The 24,516-nt window shown below is 47.3% G+C and overlaps 1 protein-coding gene across 3 annotated transcripts in view; it reads right to left on the reverse strand.

The window, feature by feature from the left end:
* Window positions 1-21,580: 21,580 nt before the first annotated feature.
* The window catches only part of TIAL1 (TIA1 cytotoxic granule associated RNA binding protein like 1), a 666,746-nt gene continuing 663,810 nt past the window's right edge, over window positions 21,581-24,516 (reverse strand). For all 3 annotated transcript variants that reach the window (XM_078643920.1, XM_078643921.1, XM_078643922.1), the window contains one exon: window positions 21,581-23,950. In XM_078643920.1, the coding sequence (XP_078500046.1) occupies window positions 23,839-23,950 (112 nt within the window). In that variant the 3' untranslated portion in view covers window positions 21,581-23,838. The remainder of the gene's footprint in view (window positions 23,951-24,516) is intronic.

Here is a 24,516-nt window from a genome sequence, read left to right on the forward strand (position 1 = left end):
TTTCCCATGCTACCTGATTCCACCAGAAGAACTTTGGTTCAGTCACTTGTGTTGAGTAGACTGGACTATTGCAATGGTCTGCTGCTAGCCGCCAATGAAGGGGTCATCGCTAGACTTCAAGTTGTGCAGAACACGGCTGCCCGCCTTGTTCTAAACGTCCCGGCCAGAACCCCCTCAAAACCCCTTCTAAAAAAACTCCACTGGCTTACCATAAAACAGAGAGTGCTGTTTAAAACCTGTTGCACTATCCATAAGTGCCTGTCTGGTAGTGGCCCGGAGATCTTAACAGGGACATTTTCCCCATATATTCCCGTAAGAACTCTGAGATCTGGAGACCATGAACTACTTTGTGTCCCCAGATTCTGGAAATCACGACAAGGTGGTAGAGCTCTGTCAGTGGCCGGCCCGAAACTCTGGAACGAACTCCCCCTGGAAATCAGAGCTTGCAGGGATCATCTTCCTTTCAGGAAAAAACTAAAAACTTTTTTATTCAACTATTGATACTTGCAGCATGATATTCACACATGACAGGGCTATTTGCTTTCTGACGTTGCCAATGGCGCGGAGATACTCCCTAGGGAGTCGATTCCCAGCGCGGTATAAGCTTGCAAATAAATAAATAAAAATAAATAAAGTAGATGAGGAACATACCACTAAAGGACCGGAAGAATGAGCAGGCAAGCTAGCTTCATTATCCTGAAGTATCTCTTCCTCAACTACTGGTTGTGACCTGAAGAGGAGTCAGTTCTTGCTGGTGGTTTGGAGCAAAAGAATCACCTAGCCTTGCATAAATGGAAGGTCTTCTCTAGCTGGAAAAGAGGCAGGATACTCTTTTTTTTTTATCACTTGACGGCACTGAGAAAGTTTCGTTGGCTGTTTCATACTGCTGGAGATACTGCTCCCTTCAGGGCTCAGACTAGCTCATGACACTGAAGGGAAAGTCAATAACTTTTTCCTGAGTTTCAAGCTTTCGGTTGAAAGACTTGTTTTTTGTTTTTAATTAAGAAGTTATGCGTACCCGTTACTCGGGGGCGTCCCCCCAGGCACAACTTGGTCCTGTTAAGGCTCCTTGTTTTCTTGAAATAAATTGCAATCTTCAAATTGGTTTTCAAAATATTTCTTCATATTTATTCATTTTTCAAAATCTTCTTATTTCTTTAAGCATGTGTTTGCGCTGAAACATTCATATACACTCTGTGTGTGCGTTCCACATTCATATACACTCTGTGTGTGCGTTCCAGTGCATTTCGGGTAACATACCCTTCTTCAAATCTCCAAAAGATTGTGGTATGATGTAACAGAAACCACAGATTAGATGTGGTGCAAAACAAGAACGGTTTTAAGTACCATTTTGGCGACTCTGCGCTACTCTTGTAATGTGGAGTTCCTGCCAAAATCCACCAGTCTCAGAGTGCCAGATTTTTTCTATCCGTTTGAGCAAAGCGATGACGACTGGAACTATGCGAGGCTTCAAAATGTGAGCTGGCGAGCAAGATTTGGCATCCACTGGTGCAATTTCTGGTCGCTAGAAGGACGTCTGGCGAGATTTTCTAAAAGGAGTCCGTCACAGTCCGAGGGCTGCTTCAAAAACAACATTTCTACTTGAGGGGCAGCAATATCAACTCAAAATAGTTTGAGTAGTAACAGAGTTAAGTTGAGGCCCAACTTGGTTGCAGAAACCTTTTAATAAACTCCAATTATTCACCCCCCACATTACACCAGGTCTCCAAACTTTATCAGACCCTGAACACATACAATCTCCCAAACAAGCACCCATTCCAAGTCCAATGGGCGAAAGAGCTGAAGGTAAATTGACAATAGGAGGAGATCTTTCTGAGTGAACAATTTTGCCAGCATGCCCAAAGAAGGGAGATACCACACAATATTCTCTACAGATGGCATTATACACCAACCAAGCGAAATAAGATAGCCGGACAAAGCCAGACACCTGCTGGAGAAGATGTGGGGAGACTGGCACACAACACATATCCTAAGAAGGTGGATGGGGTGTGGCTTAAGCCCAAGCAAGATGGCTGCTTGATCTCCGCTCCCTACCCTGCAGTTCCAGAGTACTGGTGCACAAGCATTGCTCCAAACCGCTCAAAATTAACCATAGGGAAGCCTTTGACAAAGGAGAATGTGAAGAAAAGGCACCACGATTGAACTGGATTAACTACCCCTCTACACAGGCCCGAAATTGACACCATAGCGGTCTCTGATGCATCCACCCACTGAAGGGAACCTGACAACACTGGTAAAGTTTGCTGATTTCCACCGATAGGTAGGAGGCACTATGTGTGCACTTCCATGCACCTCTAGTCTTAACATGACCTCGGGCTTTTCATGTAACCCGCCCCTGCAAAGCTTGCCACCCGTCCTGTGTCTGCGCGACTTCCTCCCACACATGCGGCAGCCATATTGGCCAGTCGCTGCACTTACAACAATGAGAGAGGTTCCCCACTGTGGCAATGTTCAATCTACCCCGCTCCCTCTGGCTGGATGTTACTGCTGCGACCAGCCCATGGCACATCTCAGCGGCCCTGACGCTTTAGGGTCAGTTCGTGCCTCACCGGGCCCGAACCACTGTGCAAACTACTATGCGGCCTAGCGTGCACACATTACCCAGTTCCCTGCACAGCGGCAAGTATTTCCACATGGCAGCTTTTAACTAGCAAACCCCAGCATCACTCCCCAGTGATACAGAACGATGCAAAAAGAAAAAGTGTTTGTCTTTCATGGTTACAACCAACAGTGGTAGCCATCCTCCTCAGAACCTGGGGCCGCTAAACACTATTCAAGCAACAATGGTTCAGGTAGGACATTTCTTAAACAGAAATGTATCTCAAAGTACAACACATATTACAAGAAATTCAAGACCATGAAAAAGGGGGATACACACCATAGTTATATACAAAAACATTTATGATTGAAAAATATTTTAAAAACGCAAAACATATATACAACATTCATTTGGTGCTCTCAGTTTCACAAACCATACATAATGAGAAACAAATGACAGTGTAAACAAAAAACAAAATACACAATGGCAGATAGAGAATTAACACAGAAAAGTCAGTCAAATGACGGAAAAGCAACACAGAAGCAGAAACAAGGATCGGTACGTTAGAGGACACCACTTCACACGAAAAGAAGAGAGTGGACGCGGCTGCCAATAAGATCAAATTTCTCATGAAAGATATCCCAGGGTTGGAGGACCGAAACCACAGAAGCAATCTGCATCTTTGAGGTCCCAGAAAAAGTGGAGGATGACGCAAATTCGTATGTCGATTTTCTGGAAGCTTGCCTGCCAGGCATCCTGGAAATCACATTTGATCGAGACTTTGAGATAGAATGGGCTCACCGAGTCGCAATGGGCAACCCACGCTCAGCTCCTCCCAATATGCATCCTAGAGTCATGATATTCAAACCACTTAGACATCACAACACTGAAATCATTCTTGCTCACATGAGAAAATACCAACAGGTGATGCGGAATGACTCAGAATTCAACATTGCGCAGGACTACTCAAGGGATACGGACACAGTTAGAAAAGGCTTCCTAGCCCTCCACCAATCCCTAAAGGAGCACAGCATTCCATATGGATTTGCAGGCACCTCAAATTTCGGATTGTAATCCATGGGAAAACCCTACTTTTAATGGATCCAACTGAACTACAGAAGTTTCTGAACTCTTCTGTACCATCGGCAATGAGCATTTGACTGTCAACATCAGAGCCTACTTCTGACTACCAGATACGATAAACTCTCGACCATCGATCTCAGAGACTAAGATCAGCCTATACTGAGTACTGCTCTCTAAATACTCACACATTCTTGACATTAAACTCCTTTCTTTTGTACCCAGACAAGAACCCACACCGCTGTCAACGGGGTGGTACAGTGAATTGGCCCTACTGTGGTATCTCAGCATCCTGCGTTGCCTCACACGTAAGACTAGCTAAATACCATATTTGTAAGCTAAATAAACATTTTTTTATCCACATGTCTGTTATACCATCGATTATTGGCTTACTTAGAAGCTACAATTGTAAGTTTAGTATCCCTTATATGACTTGCAATACTCGTACTCCATCTTTACTGCTCAAAGGGAATCCTGATCGTTATGGAGTTATGTCTTTTCAGGAGGTATCCGTCTTTATACGATTATAATGTACTGTTCAAGTTACACAGCAAATGGTACAACCGTTTGACTACATGAAGTCATGTAAGATACTGCTCCTTTACTGTGCTACTCAGACTGCATTGTAAGAACACGGTGCTCCTTGTTCATTCTGGGGTTAGCCAAGCCTGACCACTGGTTAAAACTGTATTATGCTTACTACTCCTCGCAGAAGCTGTTCTGTTTATGAAACAAGAGTATCTATCATTGATGTTTGTTATGCACTTACCTGAGGTTATGTGTTGAAAGTATATGTCCATTTGTAAGTCTTCCCAATATGAAACTTGAAAAGGTTCCAATTCATTTAAAGGCCTAGCTGACACCCTACCTCTCTCACCTTATGGATGTATAAACCATGCCTGCTCCACAATTGGACGATAGCAGATCCAGATATCCTTTATATTGCGACACTCTGGTTCCTTTTTTAGGACCACACAGGATCGCCACATCACCAACTTGCAAACTTACCTCGGGAGATGGTCTACAATTCCTTATCTTACTTTTAAATTTTCAAACATGCACCATATGACCCCTTCGCATCACTTCTGTCGTGTGACACCCTATTCATATCATCCTCCTATCATCTGTTCACCCTCAAAAGCAGAAATCAACTCCATATTTCCCCAAACTTCCCCTCTGAGCCCATTCTCACTCTAACCAACCAATTGACCTTTTCCCCTAGAATTATATCACCATATATGACTGCAGGGCTGGATAACCATTCAGCCGGTTTTTGAGGACTAGACAGCTCCTGTCCCAAAGTACCCCTCATAGAACATGGGCGGGGGAATGCGTCCCTTACACGTTCCAGGGGTGGAATGGTGGGTTGGAGGGAATTGGTTATGCTGCCTGGCACATTCTCAACTGCAGTTAGTGTCCCTCTTCTTTTCTTCCCTATTCTATCCACCCATCCTAACCCCAGTCTTCTCACTTCTACATCCTTACCTATCCCTCCAGCTACCAGGGCAGCACTTACACACCATTTTGCTTCCACACACTGACTAGAAGGACCCATACTCTGATTACCACTTAGGAATTCTGCTCATCACCGATGGGCGCCTGTGATGAACCAAAATATAGCATTATGCAGTTGTCAATCCCCGTGGACATTGGCCACTTTATACAATCACCTGATTCCCAAAGCCAAGTCAAGTCAAAATTTATATAGCGCACTACATACCCATAGGGTCTCAAGGCGCTTGAGGAAGGGGGGGAGGGTTACTTATCGAATATCCAGGTTTTAAGCTGTTTTCTGAAGGCTAGGTGGTTTTGAGTAAGTCGGAGGTGGATGGGGAGGGAATTCCAGGTTTTGGCCGCTAAGTAGGAGAAGGATCTTCCCCCCCATGGTGGCTTTGTGGATGCGCGGAACAGCGGCGAGGGCTTGGTTGGACGAACGCAGCTGGCGGTTGGGGGTGTAAAAGGAAAGGCGCGTGTTGAGACAGTCAGGTCCAATTTCGTATAGGGCTTTGTGTGCGTGGGTGAGGAGACGGAACGTTATTCTCTTGTTGACGGGGAGCCAGTGAAGGTCTTTCAGGTGGACGGAAATGTGGTCTGTGCGGGGGATGTCTAGTATGAGTCTGGCTGAAGCATTTTGGATGCGTTGGAGTTTTTTCTGCAGTTTTGCGGTGGTACCAGCGTACAGGGTGTTTCCGTAGTCCAGGCGGCTTGTACCAGTGCGTGGGTGACCGTTTTCCTTGTTTCGGTTGGGATCCAGCGGAATGTTTTTTTGAGCATGCGCAGGATGTTGAAGCATGATGATGAGACGGCGTTGACTTGTCTGGTCATCGAGAGTGAGGAGTCCAGGATGATGCCCAGGTTCCGTGCGTGGTCCGTCGGTATGGGGGCTTTTCCTAAGGCCGTTGGCCACCAAGAATCGTCCCAGGCGGAAGGGGATGAACCTAAGATGAGGACTTCCGTTTTGTCCGAGTTCAATTTCAGACGGCTGTGCTTCATCCACTCGGCTACTTCTTTCATCCCTTCATGTAGGTTGGTTTTGGCGGTGGTTGGGTCTTTTGTGAGTGATAGGATCAGTTGAGTGTCATCCGCGTAGGAGATGATGTTGAGGTTGTGTTGACGTGCGATGGTTGCGAGGGGGCTCATGTAGACGTTGAAGAGGGTGGGGCTGAGTGACGATCCTTGCGGGATGCCGCAGATGACTTCGGTGGCCTCTGACTTAAAAGGGGGGAGGCGGACTCTCTGAGTTCTTCCAGCGAGGAACGAGATGATCCAGTCCAATGCTTTTCCTTGAATTCCGATGTTTCTGAGGCGTTGTATCAGGGTGCTATGGCAGACTGTGTCGAAGGCTGCGGAGAGGTCAAGGAGGATGAGGGCCACTGTGTCTCCGTTGTCCAGTAGTGTTCGAATGTCGTCTGTTGCTGCGATGAGGGCGGTCTCGGTGCTGTGTTTGGCTGGTCTCGGTGCTGTGTTTGGCTCGGAAGCCAGACTGTGAGGAGTCGAGTGATTTGTTGGTTTCGAGGAAGGCGGCGAGCTGGCTGTTGGCGGTTTTCTCGATGACTTTGGCAGGGAATGGGAGGAGCGAGATGGGGCGGTAGTTTTTGAGTTCGGTGGGGTCAGCTGTGGGTTTCTTCAGAAGGGCGCTGGGTTCGGCATGTTTCCAGCTTTCTGGGAATGTGGCGGAGTTGAGGGAGCAGTTGATGACGTCTCGGAGATGGGGTGCGATAATGGAGTCTGCTTTGTTGAAGATGTGATGGGGGCATGGGTCTGTAGGGGATCCTGAGTGGATGGAGTTCATCAGGCGAATGGTGTCTTCTGTGGTGATTGGGTTCCAGTCGAAAAGGTTATTCGGAGGAGGTACAGGTTCGGAGGTGAGTGGGGTGGACTGGTTTACGGGTTGGTTGTCAAAAGCTGTTATGAATGTCGGTCATGGAAGAATGAGGCAAGGGAGTCGCAGAGGACTTGAGAGGGGGTGATGTCGTTAGAGCTGGCGGTGGGGTTGGTGAATTCTTTGATTATGTTGAAAAGTTCCTTGCTGTTGTGGGCGTTGTTGTCTAGTCGGTCTTTGAGTGCTGATTTCTTGGCTGTCCGGATTAGTTGGTGGTGTTTGCGGGTGGCGTTTTTGAAGGCGGCTTGGGTGATAGTGTTTGGGTCTTTTTTCCGGCTTTTCTCAAGGGAACGACAGAGCTTCTTGGATTTCTTAAGGTCATCGTTGAACCAGGGGGCGTTCTTGCTTCCTTGTTTGATTTGATGTTTTTTCAGGGGAGCTAGTTTGTCGGCGGTTTGGGTTAGCCATTGTGTGAGGTTGATGGCGGCTTGGTTAGGGTTCGTTGAATAGGCGGGGGGTTTTTGAAGAAGCGATGTGGAGATCTGGTCGATGGTGATTTTGTTCCAATTTCTTCGCAGAGTTGGTTGAGGGTGGTTGGATCGTGGTCTTGTTGTAAAAGAAGTGGATGCAACTGTGGTCCGTCCAGAGGAGGGGTGTGGTGTGAGTGAAGGAGATATGCTTGCTGGAAGTGAAGATAGGGTCAAGTGTGTGTCCTGCGTAGTGTGTGGGGGTGTTGACAAGTTGTTTGAGTCCGAGATTGGCGAGATTGTCCAGAAGGGTGGTAGTGTTACTGTTGTTGCTCTTTTCCAGATGGAAATTGAGGTCTCCTAGTAGAATGTATTCTTCCGAGGGGAGGGCGTGTGGGGTGATGAAGTCAGTATACCTCTCAATGACATGCTTTGAACATTATCTCACTAAACACGAAGGGGATTAATATGCCAGTCAAATGAAGAGTAGTGATGGATGACTGTCACAAACTTGAGGGGATATCATTATCCCACAAGAGACCCAATTAAAATCTACTCATGATGCAAAATTGTACGGCTCATGGATTGCTCATGTTGGTTTTTCCCCGGCCACAAACAACAAGAATGGGGTAGCAACATTAATCTAGAAAAAATAATATATATTAATTGCATTTTGCAGAGTATGCATGCAGTCCTGCGGCAGATTCAAGTGTCCGTATTTTAGGACCCCAGGAGCCATGCTGCCAAGTTCAGGGAGGGAAGGCTGGGATGGAGAATCCTCCCGTCCATCTTGGTCAGCAGGTCCGTTCTGTACGGCATCCTCCTGTGGGGGAGTACCGATAACTGAAGAAGGTCTGGAGCTATCAGAATCATCTTCATGTTGGATCTGATGAGCTTGGACACCACCTTCGGGATCAGAGGCAGTGGAGGAAAGGCGTAAGCAAATGTCTCTGACCAATCCATCAAAAGCACATTCTCCCTTGTCCCTGGATGGTGGAATCTGGATGCGAAGGCGTGGCATTTTTTGTTTTTGTCGTCTGCAAACAAATCTATTGATGGACGACCCCACTGTTGGAAAATATCCGCCACCACCTCGTCGTGCAGCACCCAGTCTGTCTGATCTTCGAAGTGCCGACTGAGGGTGTCTGCTTTGACATTCTGCTCTCCCGGAAGGTGCACTGCCGCTATGGAGAGGTTCCGAGCCAGAAGCCAGTGCCAGATCGCTTGAGCCTCCAGGGAGAGAGGGCAAGAGCGCGTACCACCCAGTTTGTTTAGATAACACATGGTGGTCGTGTTGTCTGGATCAGGACCGAGTTGGACGTGATCGAAGGCAAAAAAGCTTTTAGAGCAAGATGAACTGCTCGTAGCTCCAACATGTTTATGTGGTAGGACTGTTTCGTGGACCACCGGCCATGCATTTGAAGGCACCCCATGTGTGCCCCCATCCCTGCAGAGGTGCATCCGTTATCAACGATTGCACTGGAACTGGTTGATGGAAAGGGACTCCTACCAACAGATTCTGCTGCTGAGTCCACCACCTGGTGAATGATTTTGCTGCTTGGGAGAGCACGATCCGATCCTCCCAGCGACCCGTTGCTTGGTCCCACTTGTCTTCTAGATCTTGTTGCAACAGCTGCATTCTCAGCCTGGCGTTGGGGACGAGAAATATGCAGAAGGCCATCGACCCCAGCAGAGATGCCACTTGTCGGACTGCTGGGCTATCTGTTTGAAGCAGAGCCTTGCACTTCTGCTGCTTTGAAGAAAGTCTCTCCTCCAAAAGAAACGCTCTTCCTTTGTTTGTATCCAGAGTCGATCCCAGATAATGGATCGTCTGGGTGGGCTGTTGTACAGACTTCTCCATGTTGACATGAAGACCCAGTCTGTGTAGTTGATGTAGACAGACCTGGAAATCGTTCCTTACTTTTTGAGGAGATGGTCCTTTGAGGAGCCATTTGTCTAAGTAAGGGTAGACTAACAGACCTTTTCTATGTAGTGCGGCCGCCACCACTGCCATGCACTTGGTAAAGACTCGTGGGGCCGATTTCAGCCCGAAGGGTAAGACCTTGTATTGATAGTGCTTGTCGCCGACCACAAACCGCAGATACTTGCGATGACGTTGAGCAATGGGTATATGGAAGTACGCATCTTGGTGGTCTACCGAACACATCAAATCTCCTGCTTGCAGATGTGGACATATTTGATGAAGGGCCAACATGCGAAACTTCTCCTTCACGATGACTCTGTTCAGCAGGCGAAGGTCCAGGATAGGTGTGAACTTGTGATCCTGATCTCTTTTGGGCACAAGAAAGTACCTGGAGTAGACTACCTTCCCTCGCTCTGTGGACGGAACCTCTTCTATGGCCTTTTTTCGCAGTAGGGTTACCACTTCCTGTTGGAGTAACTTTAGCTGGTGAGGACGAGATCTTTTTGGAGGAATGTGCTTTGGAAGCACAATAAAACGTAGTGCGTATCCATTGCGCAGTATATTGAGCACCTAACGATCTTTTGTGATGCTGCACCACTCTGCCAGATGATGTGAAGCACTTCCTCCCACTGGAGTGGGCAACAGTGAAAGAGGAAGGTCCTGCTAATTGCTTCCCTGCCGATCTGGCTGTGTTAGAGGGATGCTGCTGGTGAACACCTCTACCTCCGTTTGATTTACGGCCCTGATACTGCGACTTGCCTTGGTTCTTCCCTTGAACCATTGAGGGGTTTGAACCCTCTGCTGGTATCCCTTGCACTGGCTGGGCCTGTATAGACACTTGAACTCCTTCTCCAAGCCAACGGCTTTGAGGGTATCGAGCTCCGCCTTCATCCTGCTTATTTCCTCATCTGTATGGGTGCCAAACAGAGAGGAGCCGGAAAACGGGAGATTGAGGATTCTCTGCTGCGCATCCGGCTTGAGTTGAGTGCTGTCAGCCTCAACCAGGAGGATCTCCTGGCGCAACCCCCATGGGCATATGAATGCGCCGATAGTGTAGCGCCATCTGCTGCCGTGCTGATCACTTGGTTGGCAACAAGCAACCCTTCATTGATGATTTCCTCAAAGTCCTTTTGATCCTCTTTTGGCAAATTCTCTTTGAAGCGGTCCAAGAAGTCCCACAAGGCCCTGTCATAGCGACCTAATAAGTCTGCGGCACTGGAGACTTTTAATGATGAAGCTGCCGAGCAGCAAACCTTACGTCCCCAAGAGTCCTGGGACCTACTTTCTTTATCGGGGGGAACCGATGAAGATGCAGCCAAAGCATGAGTTTTCCTCGCTGACGCAATTATAAGTGAGTCCGCAGGTGGATCAGTCTTCAAGAAGACAGGGTCTGTGGAGGCCGGCTTGTATTTTTTCTGAATTCAAGCCGGTGCGGCCTTGATCGTAGCTGGCATCAGGAAAATGTCCATCACCGGTTCCAGAAGCCCAGGGACCAGGGGAAGTAATGGACGAGACGCCGCTCTCTGATGCAGAGTCTCAAAGATCACTGTTGTAGCCACTTGAAGGGTAGACATCTCAATGTTCAGTTTCTGAGCCCCTCTCTGAAGCACATCATGGTAGGTGTTGATGTCATATATCGGAGACACTCTAGATAAAGGGCTGTCCGATAGGGTAGGAGAATAATCCCTCTTCGATGATCGGGTGGAAGAATAAGACCCCGACGGTGTCCTTCTCCTTCTGCGATGGGAACTATGCCTTCGTTCCCGTGACCTGCCCGTTCGTTCCTCCTGTCTGGGAGAACGCGATCTGTCCACTTCCTGCACCAATCTCTGTAAAGGTGTCCTATGGAGGGGACTGGCGTATTCTTGCATCTGCTGTGTCACTCCTGAATCCTTATTCCATAGATGCAGAGGGAGGAGCCATCTTGGAGACAAGTGCACAGCAGGGGAAGCCTCCCTGTGCTGTGATGGAGACCTGTGATTAGGTCTGCTTGAACGCCTTTCTGGAGAGGCAGATCTCACTGAAGGATGTCTGGAAGAATGAGAGGAAGAATGGTGTGAAGCTGATTCTGTTACCAGAACCACCGATCCTTCTCTAGACCTCACTGAGGTTGGCCTTTACATCGGGCGTGCACCTCTCGACGCCGACCTGGACCTCCTTCTCGACGTCGATCTCCGGTCTGTTGGTGGATATGGTCTCAACAAGGCTTCTCTATTTCTCGACGTCGAATCCCTTGCAGACGCCTGAACATCCCTTCATCTCGACGTCAAACATCGATGAGCCGCCGATGGCAGAGGGGTTCTGCTCCTCGACGTCGAACGTAGTCGTGCAGATACAGATGAAGGGGCTCTGCTCCTGGATGCCGAACGTCGCCGTGTGGACGATGGCGGAGGGCTGATACTCCTCGACGCCGATCGTCGCCAAGTTGACGATGGCGGGGGGCTTCTGTTCCTCGATGCCGATCGTCGCCGGGTTGACGGCGGCGGAGGGGTGCTGATCCTCGACGCCGCTTGTCGTCGATACGACGGCGGAGGAGTTCCAATCCTCGAAGCCGATCGTCGCCGGGTTGACGACAGCGGAGGACTCCTGTACCCCGACGTCGATGGACTGACGACAACGGAGGGGTTCTTGTCCAAGTGAAACCAGTCAATGTTAGCCTATGGAAGGAAATTCAAGTTACTATAAGTATGGTTAGAATTACTTTTCAGGATCAGTAGTGGGCTGAAAGATGCAGCTATGAGGTCTCTCCTGATAACAGGTGAATAAATCGGAATTCGGAGTTCGGCTGATTTTAGAGTAATATTTTGCTCAATAGTGAAGGAAGGGGGCGGGGCATGAGGTGATGTGTGTGCAAACATGCCCTGTGGCACGTTTTAAGTTGGGGAATTAATTCCTCTTCAATCCAGAGGTCCGCTAGGGGCCAACTAGCCCACCAGGTACCTCCAAGTATGCGCCAGAGAGCTGCATTGCAGAGAGGTGTTTAGAGGCCACGCCCCTTTTACAACACTCTGCAACGCAGCTCCGTGGCGCTTACTGGAGGTACCTGGTGGGCTAGTTGGCCCCTAGGGGACCTCTGGATTGAAGAGGAATTAATTCCACAAATTAAAACGCGCCACAGGGCGTGTTTGCAAACACATCACCTCAAGCCCCGCCCCCTCCCTTCACCACTGTGCAACCGCGCCCCATGGCGCGTTCTAAGTTGGGGGATTAAGTTCCTTGAATACTGGGAGTCCCTGGCGGCCAATTAGCCCACCAGGGACCTCCAGTATGCGCCAGGGGGCTGCATTGCAGAGAGGTGTAAAAAAGGGGCAGGGCCTCTTTACATGTCTCTGCAACGCAGCCCCCTAGCGCATATTGGAGGTTCCTGGTGGGCTAGTTGGCTCCCAGAATTCAAGGGGAATTAGTTCCCCCTCTGCAAACGCACCAGGGGCGCGTTTGCAGAGTGCTGCAATCCGTCACCTCAAGCCACACCCCCTACCTTCACCACTGTGCAAACGCGCACTGTGGCGCGTTCTAAATTGGGGGATTAAGTCCCCTTGAATACTGAGGGCCAACTAACCCTCCAGGAACCTCCACTATGCGCCAGGGGGCTGCGTTGCAGAGAGATGTAAACAGGGGTGTGGCCTCATTACACCCCTCTGCAACGCAGCCCCCTGGCGCATACTGGAGGTTCCTGGTGGGCTACTTGGCCCCCAGGGACCCCCAGTATTCAACAGGAATTACTTCCTCCTCTGCAAACGCCCCATGGGGCGCGTTTGTAGAGTGGTGCAGGGAGGGGGCTGGCCTCCACCCCGATCCCAGTTTTTTGTATTTTTATTTTTTTTAGAGACTCTTTTTTTTGGGACTCGGGGACCCTATTCCCCAGGGCCTGACCACCAAATATATATATCTTTATTTTTTTTAAAGAGGGAGGCAGCCCCCCTCCTCAGGCCACTTAAGGCCCCGGGGACCCCATCCCCTGGGGCCACCCTGCCTCCTCTTTTTTTGTTGAATTTTTTAATTATTTGGGGAGGGGGCCGCGTGGCCCCCTCCCGGGCCACTTCTGGCCCCGGGGACCCCATCCCCCGGGGCCTGGCCCTGCCGGCTCCCCGCCTCCTGCAGGAGCCGGCATTGCTTTTCTACATGGGAAGCAGCTAACATGCTGCTCCTCATGTAGAAAAGCAATCGGCTTTGGTTTTTGGAAGAGAGAGCAGGTTTCCTGCTCTCTCATCCAAAAACCAAAGCAGTTTGCTATAGTAGGGCTGGAGCCGCAAGGCTCCCGCCCTACCATGGCAAACTACAGTGTCCCGGGGGTAGGCACCCCAGGGCACTGCAGGAGCTGGGGGGTGGCGGTCCCCAGGGCCAGCAAAAGGCTCCAGGGGGGTGGTGATCCCCGGGGCTGGGGTGTCCGTAACCGAACCCCCAATTTAAATATGTAGTGCCCCGGGGAGGTGGCGGTCCCCGGGGCGTGTGGCCCCCCACACAGGTTTTTTTTTTTTAAGAAGCCCGGGGGGGGGGGGGGCTGCAGGGGGGGGGGGGATCGTGAGCCTTCCTGCATTCATCATGTTAAAGAGGTCCCCGGGGTCCTTAGAATCCCCCATCATTATACATTTAAGCCCCGGGGGTGGCGGTCCCCGGGGCTGCGGGGGGCCGTGTGCTCCCCGCTATAATACATTCTTTGCCCTGAGGGTGGCGGTCCCTGGGCAGTGTGGGGGGGTTTGGGCCCCCCCACACTTTATTTTTATAAAGCCCCTGGGATTTGGCCCCACCGGGGGCTTATTAACATTAAAGCACGGGAGCCGGCGCTTCGTTTTTTTGGGGGGGGATCGGCAGGATACGCGTATGCTACGCGCATCCCGCGATTAAAAAAAAAAACTAAATATTTTTTGGGGGCCCTTGTGGGACCCCCTAAGCAGGCCTAGGGGGTCAGGGTGTTTCTACCTTGCCCCCTTTTTCTTGTTTTTCGCGTTTCTTTTTCTGTTTTCCTGTGCCTTGTCTACCGAGGCACAAGATGGCTGCCAGCACTTCCTGGTTTGGAGTGTTGACAGTCAATTAGCATAAAGCTCGGGAGGCTGCGCGTACTGTACTTCGTCCATTGATATATCTATGATTTTACTTTTGATTTTCTCAGGAACTACTGCACGGATTTGCTCCATTTAACAAAAAGCCTAATCTGCGACCCAAACTCTACCCTTTTGCCAAATTTGGTGTAATTCCGTTCAGCAGTTCGGGCTGTAGACGCGCTTAAAGGTCCCTATGGAAAATTGCATGGGGAAAACACGTTTTGGGACCCCCTTTTTTCTCGTCCCCCGCTTCACGAATCACCTCGAAACTTTCAGGGAAGGAGCGGAGCGGGCCATCTTCTTGGAGAATTTCGCTAAGATTCGTCGACCGGCGCCAAAGTTATTCCAAATAGAATGTTGCGGATTTTCTATGGAAACTAGGTCCTAACTATAACTACCTACTGGCAACCGCCAGTAGGTAATATGGAGATACATATAGGGCACATATATGATTGTGTTTCCGGGGTCCCGCGCATGGGTGGGAATATTCTAGTGCTTATGACTATTGATGAGGATCCCCTGGAAGAGAAGGGGACGGTGTCTGTATCTGATAATTGTCCAATTTGTTAGGCAGGGATATCTCATCCAGTTCTCCTTCCTCTCTTTCATCATCAGGAGTGTGATGCTCATGACCCGGTGGTTCCGATGCTGCAGGCTGTGGAGAAAAAGGAGTAGATCCTATTAGTAAAGATGGCTGAGCAATCGGAGTTTGAGGGACTGAGGTAGCCGGTTCTGATGGAGGGAATCTGCAGTAGTAATCTTCCAAAATGTGCTGCAGATTTGATGCTAGGGAAACAAACATTTGAATGATTTGTTCCCTCTGTGTATCTGTGTTGGAGTCCTGAGGGTAGTAAACATACTCATTATAATCTTCCTGGCATTTTATCCGAAGGTCTGTGAGCCTCACCAAACATGCGCTCTTCATCCTAATCCCCTTGCTCGTCAGCCCCATAATCAAAAATGTCTTCTGGGGGAAACCTTACTAGGAGAAGTGTGGATAGGCAGAATTATTTCTTGTGAAGCTCTTCGTTTTGGCTGGGAAACAGTAGATGAGAAAACAGTATCCTTGGCAGCTTGCACCATCGTCAACGTAGAATCGGATCCATTATCCTGAGTTGCGGGCAAGCTAGTCAACGAAAGAACAGTCGACGGAGTAAACGCCGAAGATGCCGAGCAAACCGTCAACGAGGCTGTCGACGACTGTCTTCGTCGACGGTTCTTCTGTTGACAGCCTTGACGTTGATGATGACCGTTAACGACGGTCTGTGGACATAGGCTTTGGGTCAGTCGACGGAGTCACCATTAATGAGAGAATCTCGTTTTTAAGAGCCGCCGACAACTGCAGAGGCGATGACCTATCCGTTGACGGATCTTTCAATGATAGTCCTTTTTTCGCCATCTTCATAGACGATGCTGTCGTCGATGTAGAAGGCCTCACCTTTCCTGAAACTATGGTTGGTGCAGAATTAGACTAGGACATTATTAGATTAGTTTGAGCCGATGAGAAGGTCGAAATACATCGTCGTAGTTGTGGCGACAGAGGCTTTCACCGACAAGGGCGTCATCGACGACTTTGTCGATGGAGTGTCTTTCTGAGGTGACAAAATTGTCTCTGGTAGTGACCAGGAAGTTGTCTTTACCGTCGAGAAAGACGTAGCGGATACGGAATAACCCTTGTGAGAGGCAGACCAATTTTTTGATGAGGAGGGCTGATCATCAGATTTCATAGAATGGTGCTGCTTCTTAAGCACCTTTACAGACTTAAGAAAGACCAATTCCACCTCACTCATCCTCTTTTTAGAAGCAGTAGTTTTGAGGGAGGCAGCACTGTTGTCGTCAGACAGAGGATTGTCTTTGGTCTTCAACATCTGTAGCCACAGAAGGCGTCCCTCTCTATCTGTCAAAGTTTTGTGAGAGAAAGTTCTGCAGATTTTACAGTCTCTTACCTGGTGATGAGGGTGAAGGCAGTATATACATTTCTTGTGGGGCTCATCCGAGTGTAGTCTGAGCTTCCCACAGGAATCACAATGCCTAAATAGAGACCTTTTGGTAGAAAACATGCTGATCTAAAGAAAAAAGTTGTTCAGTAGGCCAAAAGAGAAAGTACTTAACAGAGCTCAGGAGACTCCGTTCACATGACAACTGGTAGAAAATCTGACAGCCTGGAGCGTCTGTGGGAAGGGTTCTAGAGGGTGCTGTCACCTGATTGGCTGGAATTTGGACCATTTCTATTGACTAGGACGAAAAATTAAAGTTAATTTTTTTTCTCCATTAACTTTAATGTTAAAGTCATTACTTACTGCTTTTAATGTACCGTGGGACTCCCACTTCGATGACGGGGAATGATTCAAGCATGTGAATCGATGAAAGATACCCCAATACTGGAGAAGATTATCTTTCCAAATTCTATGACCTCAAGAGTCACATCACAAGGTTGAGGGACCTGGGTGCCTGATAGCTCCATGGTTCTGCATGAGAAGGTCTGGCCTGTTGGGGAGCCTCTTGTGCGGACCCAGAGAGGTCGAGTAGAGTTGTGAACCATGGCTGGTGAGCCCATATGGGAGCTACCAAGATGAGCGTGAGGGACGTTTGCCAAATCATTCGAATCACAAATGAAAAAGGGAGGCGAGGAAAAGCAGAGGCAAATATCCCTGACAAGTTCATTCATAGTGCATTGCTGCTGGACTGTGGGTGTAGTGACCTGGAGTCAATGTTAGGGCATTTGGCGTTGTCTGCCTTTGCGAACAGATCTATTTGAGGGAACCCTCATTTGTGAGCGTAACAGAGGAGGGCTTTGGACTTGTTGCTACATCCAGATGAGAAGGTCGGCAGAATTGCATACTATTCCCGTAAGGTATTACGCTAAAAAATGGATCTTGTGACGGACAGCCATAACGCCAAATGGTTTGAGATAATAGAGACCGCTATGGAGAGCGTATCCCCCTCTTGTTCCTGAAGGTAGTACATGGCCATCATATTGCCCGCCCGGACATGGACAACATTGCCCATCAGGTGAGCCAGGAAGGCTTTCAACGCTAGATGAACAGCTAGAAGTTGATTTGGAGACCCGGGTATTTGGTCTCGCACAGAACCTGTACAGTCAGATATTGAAAGAGTGCACCCCACCAGAGAATGAGGCGTCCATTGTAACAATGGCCTGCCCAACAGGGTTGAGGAAAGGCAGCACAAGCATCAGGTTGTTGGTGTTCCACCACTGCAGAGAGTGATAAGTGCAGCGGCCGATCAACATTAGATTGTCACATTCTGAGATCACTACTGCGCTAAACATTCCTGCAACAGACGCATGTGAAGCCTTCCATGAGGTACAATGGCTATGCAGGAGACTATCATGTCTCTGAGACGCATGTCCGTTCTGACTGAGGAGTTGATCTAGTTGGACCATGGGAATTAGTGCTTGAAAAGACTGTATCCTTGCAGATTTGGGATAGTATATGCCTACCTCTGTGCTTAGAACAGCCCCTAGGTAAGGCTGAATTTGTATATGTTGGAGGTGGGATGTGATGGTGTGGACGGTAAACCCTAATTAACTAAGTAGCTCTACTGTGGCTTATGTGTATTTTTGGCACTGCTGGGGCTGTAGCTTTGATGAGCCCATCGCCCATATATGCGAGAAGGTGAAAGTTCTGTCTACAGAGATGGGCGGCTACCACCGCAAGTACCCGAGGTGCAGTACTGACCCCAAAGTGGAGAGCTTTGAACTGATAGTGCCTTCTGCCAAATACAAACCGGAGATATCGGCGATGAGCCGGATGTATTGAAATGTGGAAGTAGGCATTATTTAGATCTAGAGCAAGCCATAAAGCCATCGTGCTGGAGAAGCAGGATGATATCCTGAAGGGTTACCATGTGAAAGTGCTCTGACAGGATGTAATTATTTAGGGGCCAGAGGTCCAGGATGAGCCTGAGGGACACTTCTTTTTATGGATTTGCGGAAGTATAGCGAGTACACTCCTGTACCTTTCTGATGGTTGGGGACGAGTTCTATAGCTGCTTAGAGAAGGAGGGCTTTGCCCTCCGCTTTGATTAGTGTGTGATGTTCCACTGATAGCCTGTGTTTGCGAGGTGGAATGGTTGGAGGCATGGAAGTGAGCTCCAGACAATAACCATGTTGGATAACATCCAAAACCCACTGGTCAGAGGTCTCCCTATTCTTTTTTATTTTTTCTAGAGTTTGGTCCACCTGTGGGCCAAAAAGGTGATCCCAATCAAAAGGCTTGTTCAGCCGATTTAGCTGAACTTCCAGCTTAGAGCCAATACGTAACCGTGCATGTCTGCGGAGGAGAATACTGGCATTCACCCCCCCCATCCCCCCCCGTCCGCTGTGTCAGCTCAATCCAAGGCCGAAGCAAATGGAAGTATTAGAAGTGAGCTTGCCCTGTGATACTAGTTCCTGGTCACATTTCCTATGCTCCTCAGGGAGGTATTGGAGAAACTCCTCCATTTCCTACCAGTGGGCCCGGTGATATCTTGCAAGGAGGCCCATGGAATTTGCAATATGCCAGTGGTTGGCTGATTGCACTGCAAACCTTTGCCCCACTGCATCTATGTGTTTGCTCTCTTTATCTGGCGGCAGGCATCTCCGCTGGTCTGGGAGTTTGCTCGTTTACGGGTAGTGGTTACTAGTGAGTCGAGTGGGGGCTGATCATAAATATTTATATAGGGTCAGATGGAGAGGCCTCAGATTTTTTTTATCCACCCTAGTTGTTATAACCCTAGCTCTGAGAGGATCTTACAAAATGTCAGGGGTGTGACAAAGCATGCTCTTGAGAATTGAGAGATACTGGATGGAGCAGTGAGTGGAGGAAAGGGTTTAGAAAAGAAAGTCCTCTTCCAGAGAAACTATGTGGCGTTCCACCTTATGGAAGGAAGCAACTCTACTAATCAGTTCATGGAAGGATGTGGATTCATCAGGCGGGTGAGGGGGCAGGCAGGGTTAAAGTCTGGGTTGTGTCTCCTCTATATCGTAGGAGCCCCATGGGTAACTATGTGGAGGAATATCAATCGTTTCCACCCCACCCACCCATGTCAGAATGTGGAGACCCCTGAAGTGCACTGTAAAGAGGGTCCTCTGTAGAAGGAGGTGGGGAGGGCAAAGGCAAAGGTGACGGGCTAGTATCATTAGCTGTCTTCCTGCACAGCTTTGCAACTATTGGAGTGTCCAAAGCTTCCTGGAAGGATAGCTGCTGTTTAGAAGATGGAGTAGTAGGTCCTGAAGGGTGGGCAAGTATGCGGCCCGTGTGAGGGTGGATGACCAGCTGTTTTTGCCTCGAATCAAGCTGTTACTGGACCTTATGGAGGATGGGCCCTACTTGTGTGCTGGTGTCGGACTTAAAGGTTGAAGCAAAGGTCTTCAGTTCAGAAATCGCCTTTTGTTTCCGTGCAGATAGTCCTCTGGGTGCAGAGGCAGATCAAGTTGATGCTGAGGGTCAGCTCGATGATGAGGGTCGACAGGGTAGTCAGAGCCAAAGTGCGCGATCTGGAAGGTTTCTTCAGCGCCGTGCCGGAGTTCAACAGGAAATCTAAAGCAGTTGTTCAGTACCAAGGCAGTTGGGTCCAAAAGCTGGTCTGATGTAGATAAGTCAGAGGGTATTTTGCGTGACAGCGAGGACAACAGCGAAAAAGCCGTTGAGGCATGGTGGAGAGACGTGGCAGACGGGACTAGATCCCAACAGGCGAGGCTCAGGCGGGACAGCGGTCAATACGAACCCAATTCGACTGAAGTATGGGAACATCAACCCGCACAGGAAGGAAAAGGAATACGATCAAAGTACAACTTGAGTGTGAACCGAAAAGAGCACTGCAACTATGTTGATCCAGAGCACAGGAGTACACGTCCGAACGAGACGGCAGAAAGAAAACAATCCAACACTGGAGTTGATGCACAGGTGCATTATCACCAAGAGGAGGAATCACTCTACCGTGTGACTCGAAAGACTTCTTCGAAGAAAAACAACTTGCACACATCTGGGCCTAGCACTATATGGTAGAAGTATGCACAGCATGTGTATCTACAGCCACATCAGCCTCGAACATGATATCTTCGGAAGCTCTTGAGATGGCGCTTTTGATTATATAGCTTCTTTGGAGAGGGTGCCTCTAGTTGAAGCGTTGGCTTTTTCAAGGTATGAGTTACCTTCCGGGATATGGTCAGATTTTTTTTAACAGCCTGTTGTGAAGTAGATGGTTCCAGATCTCCCGAAACAGTTCGAGATTTTTTTCCTTTAGTGGGAGATTTCTTATGGATTTTTTTGGGTGTCTTTGAAGAAGAAACCAGGTCTTCGTCTGAGGCAGTTGCCTTTTGATTTCAGAAACCAAAGAAGAAGCCTTGACTCCCTGAAGTCTTAAAGGAAAATGCGTTGCAAATTTTGTAATCTTTAGGCTTATGAGATGGTTGGAAGGAATAAATACAATACTTATATGGGTTATCAGAATATAACCTCTTTATCACAAGAGTCTCAGGGTCTAAACAGGCTCTTCTTAGTAGTATGTGACATGACGTAGAAGTTAGGAAGAATGGATTCTGAAACAACTGTAAAAGATGTCTTACAATTTTGGAAAAATCTCAAAGAATGACTGAGCAGAGCTCGAAAGGAACTCCCTTCACACATGATGTGGACTCTTAGGCTGTGCTCTTGAGTCAAACGGTCTCTGATTGGCTGAAGTTTGGTTCTGTTTAAATTATGTCGCCAGGCTACCAGAGATACATTGTTACAGCCTCTCTAGGCTATGTTTAACATGGGACTGCTATTGTAATTTTTATTGTGCGACTCCCAGCTCGAAAACTGGTATGATTCAAGCATGTGAATATATGAAAGATATTATACTGGATAACCACTGCCACAGGCCCAAAAGCAATTGGGATTTAACTAAGAGAAAAGGTAAACTGGCCCATGGAAAAAAAGCAACAGCTGGCTACTTCAGGCTGTACTTCCCTTCTTCTTTAGACAACTGTAGAGGAATCAATTCACAAAGCTTTCTGCCATGAATTAGGTTTAAACCAAAAATAAAAATTCTTACAAAAAGCTCTTAAATGACTTGGGCCCAGAATGATTCAAGATTTTAATAAGTGTGGCATTTGTGTAAAGGGAATGGAGGTATGAGTACTAATAACATTGCACAGAAGCCTATTACCCAGGTAAAACAGAATTAAGACAACACACAACATTAACTGTACAATGAAGATTTCAGATTTATTGATGTAGTTCCTCTCCTGGTATTCACAAGAAACTGAAAAATTCCCCACATATTCTGCAGAGTTTTAATACAATAAGGGTGTGTCACTTCTCATACTGTACACAATCAACCTGTACAAAATTCATCGCATGCAACCCAACCATGAAAATAAAAAAAAGAAAACCTATAGCACACGCAGTTTGGTAATTTTTTTAAAACTGCATCTCTTAATCTAATGGCACATGGACAAGCCTTACAATAAGATGCCAAAAATATTCTTGTTATAAATAATTATTGGGCACAAAGTTTTTAAAACTGTATTTCCAAAATTTATATTAAAACTTAAGGTCTACAAAAACCCAGCCCGGGTAGATATATACCAGACAGTAACACAAAAATGGAAGAATATTAGCGGACATAAAACTTTGAAATTAAGGCTTTGCAATATAAATGTATGTAACTTAGCTTAATACCAAACTTGGGAAATGTCTCACTTGAGTTCTTGCAACTGTACTATCCTTTATGGGCAGTTTAGTATATTTTGTATTTACCTGTTCAGTCACTACGTCTATGCTGTATCATGCTCTTAAAAGTATCTTTTTTGTTTTTAGTATTTACAGGGTTTTGCCTTGATACCATCCTTTGTATCAAAGCTTGACCTAAGTACAAAGGCCACACTTGTCAAGAAAAACAAATATTACTGTAACACAATTTCACTTTGCAGAATTAACAAAAATTCAACGTGACAGCTTGCCGAATCCATTTAGCATGAACATGACAATATAAAACACACTTACATAGTCTCCACAGTAGCACTTTTGATGAGAAGTGCAAAGACTTTCTCTAGTTATTAACCCCCTCCATTAACGTATTGCCATGGAAAATTACAAGATCTATAACGTGTATGCTGGAAAGGAAGATGCTCATACTAACTGCCATTCACGGAGAGAAATCTTACGTATTCGGTGAAGCTATGTGCAGGTATGGGACTGTTTATTTAGGTAGGTTTAAATGGGGTAGAAACTTCGAGAATGACATTAACAGAATTTCAAATCTAATGATAAGGAGTGAAAGAAGTGCTGATGATATGGTAGAATAATAGGTGCTTATATCATAAAATGTAATGCTTCTTGGGCAGTGTGTCTGACATCTTTGTACAGGAAAGAAACAAGGTAAAATAAAAAACGCTTGTAAAACTAAAAAGTTGCTATGCAGAGCCCACAACAGTGAAAGTGGTTAATCAATTTCTTAATGGATGTACCCTTCTCCAAGCAAATGATATGAGATTCTGTCTGTCTGCCACAAGAGTACCCCACAGCCCAATGATTACATGGCCTTTCTCCTTCGGACCTCATACATAACCCTTTCAATTAAGTGAAAGGGAAAACTTCAATGGACTATCAGTATAACAGCCACAGGAGCAGAATAAATCATCTTTGCTTAAGAACGCAAAGGGAAATCTTAACCTTTACCTGTTCATTTGTTTAAAAATATTTACAGAGAAAGCCCCATCCAGGCCTCACAGTCGCCAAAGGCGTAAAAAGGTGGTCAACAGTAGGTGTCCAACAATAAATTAAATTTCCTTCCTTGGAATTCTTTAGAGAACGCAAAGATGTGACTGAAAGCACAGGTTTTGAAACTTGACTGTAGCATTTTGTTGGTGTACAGTAGTATAAAAATAGTACTTAAAATGTTTCCCAGAAATTGTATATTTTGTGCTGAAAAGGCAATACTGGGTTTTGCAATTTGACGGGATTGATTCAAAGATCTAAATACGACCAGAACTGTTTTCATATAAAACTGGTTGTGTAGCTAAACCTAGATTGCCCCAAAACACACACACAAAAAACTGGAGTAGCAAAATGTATGCTGTGAAAGAAAAATATGCGGACTGCTGATGTACAGCAACAGTTGCAAGATAGCTGTCAGTTTCCTCAATTACCGTCTGTCAAAAATATGCATTTAAAATTTCCTTGGACGCAGATTTGATTTTTCTTTTAGATGAAGAAAAATGTTGATACATCCACGATGAACAGAAAAAAATGTAATGCGGGACTTATGTGCATCCTTCACTGAAATGAAAAGTACTGCTAAGGATTCCAAGACACTTTCAGTTTTAAAATAAATACTTTCTTTCCACGCGGGTGCTTTTCCCCAATGTGGCGCTTGAAATCTCGCCCTCAGAGGCAATTCCACTGTAGAGCGAAAAGCTCACTATGAATTGTAGGCTCATGAACAAAAGTCTGCCCTCATTGTGTCTGGTAGCTGGCCACGCTGTACGCAGGCTGACTGACTGGCGGAGCAGGTGCAGGGTTAGGCGGGGCACTGAATCCACTCATCCATGCAGCAGATGGTGACTGGCTGGGAGAAGGAAGAGAACAACAAATTAAAAGCTTATCAAGAAAAATCACTAAAGAATGATTTGTTGTATTTGGAAGGACTCTGAAAGAATACATGGGCCAATAGACCTAACGCACAAGTTACTTACTTGTGTAACAATATATCTGTAAGAGACATTAGTTAGTGATAGATTCCTTAATTAGAATATCCCCAGGCATCAGGCAGGATCTGGAAAGATTTTCTGTTTAGCAGTACCTCTGCGCGCCAGTAGGTGGCGTCCTGCGGCTCCGCGTCCGTCACTGGTGTCGTGGGCGCTGAGATGACATCACAGAGAGTACTTAGGCGCCACCCCTGTGTGCTGATGTCAGTTCTGTACACAACTATTCCGCACCGAAATGCAGAGCCATACCAGATACTGACAACTGGTGCATAAAACTAGGGCCCTAAAAGGGGGTGACCTTAACCCTAGTAATCAGTTCGCAGAATGGGGAGGATGGGCAGGGCGGTAAGGAATCTATCACTAACTAATGTCTCTTACATATATATCGTTACACAAGTAAGTAACTTGAGCATCTGAAAGAGACATG

Source organism: Lissotriton helveticus, chromosome 5_1, assembly GCF_964261635.1.
Source record: "Lissotriton helveticus chromosome 5_1, aLisHel1.1, whole genome shotgun sequence".
Taxonomy (NCBI): domain Eukaryota; kingdom Metazoa; phylum Chordata; class Amphibia; order Caudata; family Salamandridae; genus Lissotriton; species Lissotriton helveticus.